Here is an 11984-nt window from a genome sequence, read left to right as displayed (position 1 = left end):
TACAGGAATAGTAGCTAGTAATGTTGTTTGTGTGGGAAGACCGCTTGCACCCCAAATATTGGCGACGCTTGACCAACGGGGCGTCCGAAATTCTCGTCAAAAATCAATTATTAATAATATGTTTAGTTAATTAAAATAAAGTATTTACTATTTTTTATTTTTACTCGAAAATGTAATAGGTATTGAGTTTATGAAACAAGCCTTAACAATAAATATGTAATTTTACGTCATACCTATTTATTGGAACATAACACAAAAGTTTTGTGCTAATAAATTAATTTTGGCAGCCTTACCCATTTGTTATTTTTGTAACCATGAATTAAAAATAATTACTGCTTCGCAATATTTACGTGACTGTACTTTTTGAACAATCTTTTTGAAGGCACATTCGTGCTTAATATGCCGCTGTAGCTAGGCCTGACTACCTGTGTAGACAGTACTTAGTGTTTAAAATATCCGTTAGTACATAATATTCGTAATTTGCATCAATTAAAAGATATTGCAGCGTTTATTTACTTTATCATATTGAGAACGAACAAGTAGGCACTTGACATGTTTTCTGCTTAGAAATAGATACTGTTTTGTGTTTTAAATTGTAATTTTCCATAGTATTTGAACAAATTATTTGGTCCCCAAAATGGAGAAGTATGAATATAAAGTAATTTTTAACGATGCCGGTATAGAAATACGGGAAAGTGAAAAAAATACGTGGAAGCCGTTGTTAAGACAGGTAATTGAAAATGTTTAAAAATAAAACAAATAATGATAATGTTTTTAAAATAACTGCCAAATTTTAAATTTACGCGTTCAAAATTATTATTAGTATCTCTATTGTACCCGATTTTCAGGTTGAATACTGATTTTGTCGTGACTGACATGTACCTATAGTATTTACTTACATAACTACTATTTTTAGCCCAAAAAAAAGGAAATTTTATACATAAAAAATCTGTCCGTGAGACTGATTAATTAACTGTGACTTTTTTCGAATTGACATTTTCATGTTTAATTTATCTTGGTTCCTATGCTTTTCTTCATCCAGTAAATCCTACGTTTATTCCACTGTTAGCGATTTCTTTTGTATTCAATAAACAACTATTAATTTACTTATAAAATGTTAGGTATTTATACTTTCAGTAAAAAACTTTCGGTGTTTTTTTTTAATATAGGAGTAGCAGACAAGCTGTCCACCTGATGGTAAGTGGCTACTGACGCTCATGGACATCTGTAATTAACCCCAGATAGGATTAGATATCTCTACCTGAGGTCGGCCATAGATGCGCCGCTACCTCTGACGACCAAGTTCGAACGCCTCGGAAAAGTATGTCTCCCTTACTACACTCTTCAAACCAGATACAGCAACGCTTAACGTTGCTGTTATGAGGCAGAAATTGGTGTAGCGTTGGTGCCGCCGGAGTCGAACCACAAGAGATTCTACCACCTTCATATGTATTTTTTGCAGTGCATGATTTGCAGTGGACTATGGTGTCTTTACTTGATGCAAGGATTGTATCTGGGTGCACCTACTGTGATTGTGGCGCAGATCAGAAAAGAAGCGAACGACACCGACGCCGTCACAGACGAAATGTCTTCTTGGTTATGTAAGTGTCAAGTTTTTACCTGACTACAACGAAGCTAAAGGGAGTATGGATGTATGTATTTCGTCGTATTTCTGCCAAATGACAGCAGTGTCAAGTGATGCTGTGTTCTATTTTCAATGATGTAAGGGTAACATAAGTACTTCTCAGATGCGTCCGTTAGTCCATTGAAATGTTAAATTTTTTTGTCGTTAGCGTGCAAAAGTCAGGACGCCATTTTACTTTTTGTATTGTGCCCTATAATAACAGTATTTAACAATAACAGTAGTTTTAAAACGATAATTTTAAAGCTTAATTACTTATCATATTTCAAATATTTTTACGAGTATTACAGATTGAAAGATTGTTTTTATTTTTTATTTAATTATTTTATTAATTCAAAGTACGCACTTTGAATAAATTGAAATGGTAATTATAGTCGTAATTAATAGTGAACGTACTCGTAATTTTCAAATTGTTATCTTATCTTCATGCTTTATATGTAAATTCATATTCGTAAATATTTGTAGTGGGTCGAATACCTTATAGGTATTTTATAATAGATAAATATTTTATATAGATTGTAGGTGGTAGAACCCTTTGTGGTTCGACTCCGGCGGCACCACCGCCACACCTATTTCTACCTAATAACAGCAGTGTTAGGCGCTGCTGTGTTCCGTTTTGAAGGGTGTGGTAAGGGAGACGAAATACTTTTCCGAGGCGTTCCAGCTTAGTCCTCAGGGGTAGCGGCGCATCTGTTGCCGTCAGGTAGGAATATCTAATCCTATCTGGGGTTGATTACAGATGTACATGGGCGGCAGTAGCCACTTACCATTAGGTGGACTGCAAGCTCGTCTGCTACTCCTATATTATAAAAAAAATATATAATACAATGCAATTTTTAAGAAACTGTACACGCGCATACAGTCCACCTGCTGGAAAGTGATCATTGCTGGCTATGGAATTTTGTGACCAAGTACATATAGAACACGGTTCTATTTGAAGTCGAAAATAGATGCGTAGCCACTCATGGGAACTAAGATGCCTCATTTGTAAGTCAACCAACATCCACATCTTCGTGTGTCAGAGTTATCTCCTTGTTTGAATCATACAGATTCTTACAGATGTGGCTGTATTACCATCTGTTTCGAACGACGTTTTTCGCTTACAGTATACAGTATCTCGCAGTAGGCAGCATTATTCTATAATAATAGGTTATAAGATATATAATTTTAAAACCAGTATCATAGTAGGTATGTTATTTAATGCTTGTGGATCTAAAAAACTTCCGCTTTGATTAATTTTCAATTATTTGTTTCAGCGTCGATGCCTGTAATGAGTTCTCTACCACCGATGTTTATCCTACCCTGGCTTTGTCACGTGATAGGGCGAAAATACACCTACTCCATCGTTGGCCTACTTACAATCATCGGGTACATCATTTTCTACTGCAGCACAGACTTGTATCAAGTGTTGATTAGTCAAATATTTTTTGGTGCGAATACAGCTGCTACGAACACGTTTATGCCAATTTTGATCTCCGAGTACACGTCGCCGAAGTATCGAGGAATATTCTTGACTTTTAAGTCCGCTTCAGTATTTTGGGGTATCTGGATTTCTAATGCCATCGGGACTTTTTTTTACTGGAAGAACATAGCGTTTATTGCATTCGTGTGCCCTTTTTATATGTTGACAGTGTTCGCATGGCCCGAGTCGCCGTATTGGTTAGCGATGAAGGGCCGCTATGCAGAGTGCGCGAAATCGCACCGGTGGTTAAAGGGTGTCAATAAAAACTCCGAAAAAGAACTAGCGCACCTGATAACTTTCCATAAAAAATCAAAAAACGTAACATCTACTGATAATGAAGATGCTGCCTTTTCGTGCTTTTCAGCCGCATGGTCGACTATCTCATCTCGTCCGTTTTACAAGCCAGCATTAACCTGTGTGCTATTATTTGCACAATATCAATTCAGCGGTAAATTTGTAATCAGTATCTACGCTATCGAAGTATTAAAGAATTTAACTCAGGACGAATCCGCTGCTTACAAAATGATGCTCATTTTGGACGGAATCACTGTGTTTAGTATGTACGTTGGGTGTTTTCTTTCGAGATATTTTAAACGGAGAACCCTTATGTTATTATTTGCAGGCACCGGAATATTATTTCTATATATAATATCATTATACTTATTTTTAATATCATTGTCTATTATACGGGAAAATCATATTGTAACTATTTTGTTACTGACTATATTTTCTATAGCCTTCGGTTGTGGCCCAATGATACTTGTGACCTCAATTTATGGTGAAATTGTACCTTCGCGTTATCAGAATCCTATTATGACAATGACATGTTTGTATAATATTTCAGTGTTGTCAATTTTGCTTAAATTAGCACCGTTTATGTTTAAAACTTTAAAGATGCATGGATCATTTCTATTCTTTGCTATCTCTTCAACAGCTGTCATAATTCTTACATACATTCATTTACCAGAAACTAAAGATAAGACTGTGCTTGAAATCGAGGAATACTTTAGTGGAGATAAAACTGCTGAACAAAGCGTAACGTTGTTACAACGGAATTAATGAATATACCTAATATATACAATAAAATGATATAAATTGTTTAGTAAAAATTCAATAATAATTTAGTAATAATTAAGTAGAAATCCTAACAAGTTTTTAGGTAATTATGTAGTTTATTAATTAATTCATTAAACATACCGAAATTTAGCCATAGAAATAGTGCCTAATTGTAAAAAAAAGGAATTTTATTTATGGAATGAACATTCCGTACCGTTTACCGCGGGGACAGGTACCTTGTGAAGGTACCTGTCCCCGCGGTTTCAAGAGGACAGGTACCTTGTGAAGGTACCTGTCCTCTTGAAAAAAAAATAAAAATAAATAAAAAGTTTTAATTTGTGTAGATAATTTACCTTGTACTTCTATCTATAATCTAAGTGATTTCGAATTTCTGAGCATGACTGTTTTGTTTGGTTTTATTTTATATTTTTTGTATTTACCAGCATGAAATTAAAATGTTTGTACCAAAATTTAAACGAATTTAAATTATTACGTTGTACAACCTCTCCCAACCCTTATGATCTCTTGCATGGAAGGAAAATATGAAAAAATATTTGATGAATGATATGATGATGAAAAAATACTCGAATTAAAAAAATGCAAAACGAAAACTACATCTAAGAAGAAAAAAACATAAGGTATAGTTCGATTCGACTATTTGACTGTCAATAATAAAACAATTGTAACTTTCGATTGCTATATGACATTGATTAGAAACAAGAAAAATACAAACATTCAGCGGTAAAATCTCAAAAGATTGATATTGATTGATCGAAGGTTCGAATCGAAGGTTGAACCCTTTGTGGTTCGACTCCGGCGGCACCACCGCCACACCTATTTCTACCTAATAACGGCAGTGTTAGGCGCTGCTGTGTTCCGGTTTGAAGGGTGTGGTAAGGGAGACAGACTTTTCCGAGGCGTTCCAGCTTAGTCCTCAGGGGTAGCATTGCATCTGTGGCCGACCTCAGGTAGGAATATCTAATCCTATCTGGGGTTGATTACAGATGTCCATGGGCGGTAGTAGCCACTTACCATCAGGTGGACTGCATGCTCTTCTGCTACTCCTATATTATAAATAAAAAAAAAATCATATCATCTCGAAGGTTGTCTCTTGAAGAAAGTAGTCCATTTTTGCAGCTCCCATATTATTTTCGCGCGTCTTTTTATTTTTAGTATTTGTTTTTATAGCGGCCACCATTATACATAATCTGTAAAAAAATCAAGTGTATATATTACGATTCATGAGATAGAGCCCTGTGACAGACGGACAGACGGGCTGACAGCGGAGGCTTAGGAATAGGGTTCCGTTTGTACCCTTGGATACGGAACCCTAATGCTTAAATCGTAAAAAGAACACTGATGCAATAATGTGTGGCTTAAACCGCTCTGAGAGGAGATCCGTGCCCAGCAGTGGGACAGTAATGGGTTGTTATTCTTGTTATTATCAACCCACGTTGTTTCGTAACACGTGTATAGGTGTACACTTTTTATAAAACTCATTAGTGTAGCTATTCGACTCACCTGTAAAGTTTAGTGAACTTCAGTGTTTGAAATATCAGTTACTACAGGAACACGTTCTAATTATTTCAATTTGCATTAATTAAAAGATATTTTAAATTTTATTTACGAACAAAACCAACACTTGGCACTCGATACGTTCTCTACTTAGAAATATTTGTTTTAGAATTCAATATTATATAATATCAGCATACTCCTTTTTAAATAAGATGAAAGAATGGAGAAGTATAAGTATAAAGAAATTTTCAAGGACGCCGGTATTGAGATACCTGAAGCTGAGGAAAATACATGGAAGCCGTTGCTAAGACAGGTAAATAATTCAAAAATTAAAAAAAAAAAAGAAAAATTTACTTAGTGATTTTTTGTAATTTTAAAATACCGGCAAATTTTTACCTACTTTCCTTTTCCATCGCACTAAAGCATCGCTTTATCATCCAAAGCCGATGTGCTCTGGTGTTGCAAATGTTTATAGAAACTGACTACTTTCCATCAGGTAGTCTATCTTTTTCGTTAGATTCAACCATAAAGACACATACTGGGCCTTACAGCCAGCGGCTCTAATACGTTTGGTGAGAACACGCTCTTAGATTTTAGTTATGGGTTGGGATGTACCTACCTTTGTTCCACAATGTAGGAAGACCTTATTCTGTGTTATAAAGGTTGATCAACTTTTTATATGGCTTCCTGCTACGGAAGGTTGGCTTTCATTTTTGGAATCTGTCATTTTACATAACAGTTATTGTTAAGAGAGTGTAGCAGATATTTTTTTCTTATCCATCTGTCTTCTTTTACTTACCTTTACTTTTTACAGTGCATGATTTGCAGTGGACTATGGTGTCTTTACTTGATGCAAGGATTGTATCCGGGAGCACCTACTGTGCTTGTGGCACAGATAAGAAGAGAAGCGAATGACACCGATGCCGTCACAGACGAAATGTCTTCTTGGTTATGTAAGTAATAACTTTTAATAAGCTTAACACCAAGTCCGTGTCATGCATGGACATCTGTAATAATTATACTATAAGCAGTAAGTGTCGTTTGGAACTGTACAAGTGTACATGAAGTAGGTCATAGACGCTACTTTTGAAGACTAAGCTGGAATGAGTTAGACTTATTCCTCAAAAAGTGGAGTTTGCATGCTTAGCCTTTGCATAGTGCCTCGTAACTCATCTGGTGTCATAAGCATAAAGTCTGTTTGTTTTTTAGTGTTTCCATCGATACTTTTTGCTTTAATATGATGATACATTGAGTTGAATTAAGTTAAAAACTGGTTGCTTCAGAACATTCATTTTTGCCAGATAGGGAGAGTGATTGTGATAGATTAATCGCAACCGAAGCCACACTTGGAAGTTCATCATCTTCTTAGTTTATTTCAATGTTTTTTAGTGTTTCTGATTGAACATTATTTATGTTTCAGCGTCGATGCCCGTAATGAGTTCCCTGGTGCCAATGTTTATCCTACCTTGGCTTTGTCATGCGATTGGTCGAAAATACACCTACTCCATAGTTATCCTATTTACAATAATTGGGTACATTATTTTCTTTAGCAGCACGAATTTGTACCATGTTTTGATCAGCCAAATATTTTTTGGCGCGAATACGGCCGCTACGAATACGTTTATGCCAATTTTGATCTCCGAATACACGTCACCGAAGTATCGAGGAATATTCCTAACTTTCAAATCCGCTTCGGTATTTTGGGGTATCTGGATTTCTAATGCCATCGGAACTTTTTTTTACTAGAAGAACATAGCAACTGTAGCGTTTATATGCCCTATTTATATGTTGACAGTGAGCTGAGTCGCCTGTCGCCTGTCGACCTGAGTCGCCTTATTGGTTAGCGATGAAGGGAAATTATGCTGAGAGTGCGAAGTCACACCGTTGGTTAAAAGGCGTCAATGAAAATTCTGAAAAAGAATTAGCGCACCTCATAAGCTTCCACAAACAATCAAAAAATATATCAACCGATAATAGAGATGCTTCCGTGTCATTATTTTCATCTGCGTGGTCGACCATCACATCTCGTCCGTTTTACAAGCCAGCATCAACCTGTGTGCTGTTATTTGCACAATATCAATTTAGCGGTAAATATGTAATCAGTATCTACGCTATTGAAACGCTGCTTACAAAATGATGCTCATTTTAGACGGAATCACCGTGTTTAGTATGAATGTATTCTATCAAGATATTATAAATGAAGAACCTTGATGTTACTATTTACTGGGACTGGAATAGTAGTCCTATACATAACATCCTTTTACTTATTTTTAATAACTTTGTCGATAGACATGATAATAACGGGGAATCGCACGGTAACTCTTCTGTTAATGACTATATTTTCTATATCATTCGGTTGTGGTCCGATGATTCTAGTGAGTTCAATTTATGGTGAAATAGTACCATCACCACCAGAACCATCACCAGAAACTAAAGATAAAGCTGTGCTTGAAATCGAAGAAAATTTCAGTGGAAATACTTCGACAGAACAAAGTGTGTCGTTGTTAGAACGTAATAAATAAATATTAAACTTATGCAAATGTGGTTTTGTTATTTTTTTGTAATTGGTTGTACATATGCACCACATGCTAGGTAGAGTTTAATTTTTATATATGAATTAGAAGTTTTGTTAGTTTGTGTAAAAATAGTAACAAAAGTGTTACGATAGGTATATGTAGCTTCCATTTCTTTCTTTCATGTTTTGAGTAAAGGCACTAACGTTAAATATGTTCCATTTCCAATTACAATTTTAAAATGCCAAATTAATCAATGAATCTTTAAAAAATTCAACTTTATCGACCTACTATAGTGTGTGACCGATATGTTATCAAACTTGTACATTTTTATCCACCAAAACCTAATAATTGTTTTTTAAGTGAGGGTTTATGTAGAGCATGAACGGATGTAGAAATTGTTTAATTCATTTACTGATAAGTAACACATAATAGTAAGTAATTTGATAAATATTTAGAATAATTGTTTAACTTGTTCCATAAAGGTACCTGTATTTTATCTAAAATATTATAAAAAAGAAAGTTTATTAAAGTTTTTATTGTAAGTATTATGTGTTATACCTACACAATTAATTGTTTGTTCGTTGTTGTTATCTATGGTGGTACATGATAATATTGTTGTTATGAAAGACGGTAGCGCTAGTATATTTCGCCTGGGAAGTACCACTGCCATATACCTATGTATCTATTTTTGCGTTTCGGTGAAAGGGTATATATGCCGGATGACTTGCATATAAGGCGATCATCTTAGCTTTCAGGAGAGAAAAGGAACTTGCTTTCCATGGGTGGCAGTGGCCCCTTACTATCAGGGGGACTGAATACTCTTGTACCTACTACGTCAATATTGTAAAAAAAAGCAATTGAACTTTCATTTAAAGTACTTTCAAATATGTACGTTTACTCACTGTGTTTTCCTGGGATTCGAACTTTGATACTGCTTCGTCTGAATCGCTAACCACTAGGCTAACCTCCAGAAAATAAATTATATGAGGTCAGTTATCCGTTTATCATGAAAATATTCCCATTAGGTATATTTCAGCGCATACCAACAAGCGCGAGCCGTCTAGTGAGGCAGTGATTTGATTACCCACATTTTGTTTATCTTAAAGATTAGGGTTGCCACCACAGCTGAAATTAAGACATTTTTAATAATTTTACATTTTAAAGTTTCTACAGACACGTAACTTTCAAAATCATAGTACATTACGCTTGAAAATACACTGGTAAGCCTACAACAACAACAACAACAACATTAGTTACATTAGGTGTTACAATTTGTTACCTCAATCTGTGTCTCCTCTTAGAATAATACGTACTTTGTTCGGGATGTCTTAATCCAAACCAGATCAAACGGCTCGACAAATTTTAACATATGAGATGTCGATTGATCGGTCTAAATTGTGGGAGTAACAGACTATTATTTTAAGCAGCCCGTTTTTTTATCACCCGACTGCCAAGGATTATGTTTTTATAAATACTAGTTAAGCGGTGATAGCCTACTGGTTAAGTAACTCGGCCACTCGATCGAGGGGTCCGAGGTTCAAATCCCAGGCAAGTACCTCTTTTTCAAAGTTATGTGCGTATTAGAAATTAATTATCACATGCTAGACGGTGAAGGAAAACATCGTGAGGAAACCTGCATACGTGAGAGATTTATAAAAAAAAATCAAAGGTATGTGAAGACTACCAATACGCACTTGGTGGACTATGGCCTAATCCTTCTCATTATGAAAGGAGACCCGTGCCCAGCAGTGGGACAGTAATGGGTTGTAGATGATTGATGAGGCAAATTACTTCATACAAGTGGTAGCCCTTACAATCCGATAGTAAACAGTCCAGCACTATGCTTACAAATAAAAACTTTTCCTACACAGGTTTGAAATTACTTTTTTTTGCAACTGCGGAGGGTAATGTTTGAGTGAATGTACGTAAGTATGGCTGATTCTTTGGAATGCCCTTCACATCAAAAGGCTTGACAGATTTAAAATATAATGTAGTGTCGTTGAATTCGTCTAAATTTTGGGAGCAATATACGTTCCTGTTTTAAGCAGTCGTGTTTTTTACAATAAATGCTAGTTAGGCAAATTACTTCATACAAGTGGTAGCCCTTACAATCCGATAGTAAACAGTCCAGCACTATGTTTACAATAGCGTACGGCACGGCGCCGCGGCGCGCGACGTCGCGGCGCTCGGCGTCGCCGCGTCAGAGCCGATCTAACGATAAGTATCCAGTTAATTACATCTAACACGTGTAGGTGGTATTTGTGGTTTTATTATTAAAGTAGCAAACATACCACCTGATGGTAAGTGGCTACTGTGGCCAATTGACATTTGTAACAAACCCAGATATAATTAGATTCCTACTTAAGTTTGGCCAAATTATTAGGAGAAATTATTAGGAGTCGAATAACAAAGGTTCTACCACCAAATGAATTTACATAAAAAATGTAAATATTTAAGTGAAAATGCAATAGTGTTGCAGATGAAGTCTCTTTCTTCAGTTTCACGAAGCACGGAAGCACGCATGAAATATAGCTCCCGACTGCCTCAGATATCGTTTAAACCTCACACAAACGAATACACAAACATTCAGACCCAGAACAGAAGTCAAAATTATATATCTGGCCAGGGATCGAACCCGAAACCTACTTCGTATCACACCGATATGCAAACCACCACACATCATCAATCTTGTATATTGGCTCTATATAGACTGGTCTCAATCCCCATGGGGCCACAAAACCAGCGATTTATCAAACATGAATACAAGTTTATACGACAACAATTTGTTAATTCACAACGCCCTAGCAAGTTATGTTAATTTGACAAATGAATACAAATACGTGACGAAATCGTTTACTGGTTTTTTGTATTAAAAAACTTAGCACCTTGTGATTCAGGGCGGCATTGTGTTCAGCTTGGTTCGCGTGGGCTTGACCAGGGCTGCTCCTAGAAGATAAAACAAAAATGTAAGTGCTATATAATAGTATTAAACCTATCTATGAGATTTATCGATCATGTTACCAGAGCGTAACTTTCTTTACAAAATGGCAACTGTTAGAACTTTACAACTGTAAATACTTTACAAATCTCTGAACCAGGATTTTCGGTTGCGAGGGACTTAAGGTAGGCTTTGGCAATTTGTATATATTATTATGTATATGTAGGAAGTTGTTTCTATAAATCCAGGGACTTGAATGGGAAGAACTTCAGCATATTCGACCGAAATGTTTCAATACAGAGATCAGAGATCAGATGTCAGAGATCAACCCTTTTGACAGCTGTTTAGAAAGATTATTCCTATTTACCGTAGATGTTTGGTTTGGTTTTGACAAATTATCACACACTTTACTGTAACCCTATACACTACTATGTACTACATACTAGTTTTGCCTACTACTACGTGTGCACTAAAATTTAATATTGACGACTATGTTATTGTATTACAACGTATACCTTTCTAGTGTACCTTATCGTACCTTGGATTTAATTAATTAATAACTAAATTGGCAACTTCTATTACAACTTAGCTCAGTTTGAATTTCTTAATAAATTTTTTGACAACCCTAAATTGCGTCATAACAAACTGCAGACGAGTGTGTCAGTGAAAAATGAGTTCATTGTTGACGTACAAATGTGAACATGATGTGAGCAATAAGACTAACTTCATGTTAATTTAGTCTTTACTTTTAGTTGCCCAAAATTTACCAATTCTTTTCCTCTTCGAGATTTTCAGACCTACATTTTTTTATCTACCTACAGAATCGCTTCCCTAGTGTATTACCTTGTGGGTAGT

General features: G+C 35.6%; 1 protein-coding gene and 1 pseudogene across 1 annotated transcript; both read left to right on the top strand.

Moving 5' to 3' along the window:
- The first annotated feature begins 301 nt into the window (after nucleotides 1-301).
- Nucleotides 302-4350, top strand: LOC140749724 (facilitated trehalose transporter Tret1-like). The gene is made up of 3 exons (XM_073082868.1): nucleotides 302-730; nucleotides 1463-1601; nucleotides 2899-4350. Exons 1-3 carry the CDS (start codon nucleotides 638-640, stop codon nucleotides 4161-4163), a joined length of 1497 nt encoding a protein of 498 aa, XP_072938969.1. The 5' UTR covers nucleotides 302-637; the 3' UTR covers nucleotides 4164-4350.
- Nucleotides 4351-5895: 1545 nt separating this feature from the next.
- Nucleotides 5896-8197, top strand: LOC140749655 (uncharacterized; annotated as a pseudogene).
- Nucleotides 8198-11984: the final 3787 nt, after the last annotated feature.

This window comes from Epargyreus clarus, unplaced genomic scaffold, assembly GCF_041222505.1.
Source record: "Epargyreus clarus isolate Ecla_fem2 unplaced genomic scaffold, WU_Ecla_fem_2.2 ptg000018l, whole genome shotgun sequence".
Classification (NCBI taxonomy): Eukaryota; Metazoa; Arthropoda; class Insecta; order Lepidoptera; family Hesperiidae; genus Epargyreus; species Epargyreus clarus.
Note: the sequence above shows the minus strand (reverse complement) of the source record. Positions and strands in the feature narration are given on the sequence as shown.

What these genes read in the sequence shown, in the direction of transcription:
- LOC140749724 (XM_073082868.1), top strand. Translation starts at nt 638, where the DNA reads ATGGAGAAGTATGAATATAAAGTAATTTTTAACGATGCCGGTATAGAA. An exon ending in GGAAGCCGTTGTTAAGACAG is followed by an intron (nt 731 to 1,462) that starts GTAATTGAAAAT and finishes TATTTTTTGCAG; the next exon opens with TGCATGATTTGCAGTGGACT. An exon ending in CGAAATGTCTTCTTGGTTAT is followed by an intron (nt 1,602 to 2,898) that starts GTAAGTGTCAAG and finishes TATTTGTTTCAG; the next exon opens with CGTCGATGCCTGTAATGAGT.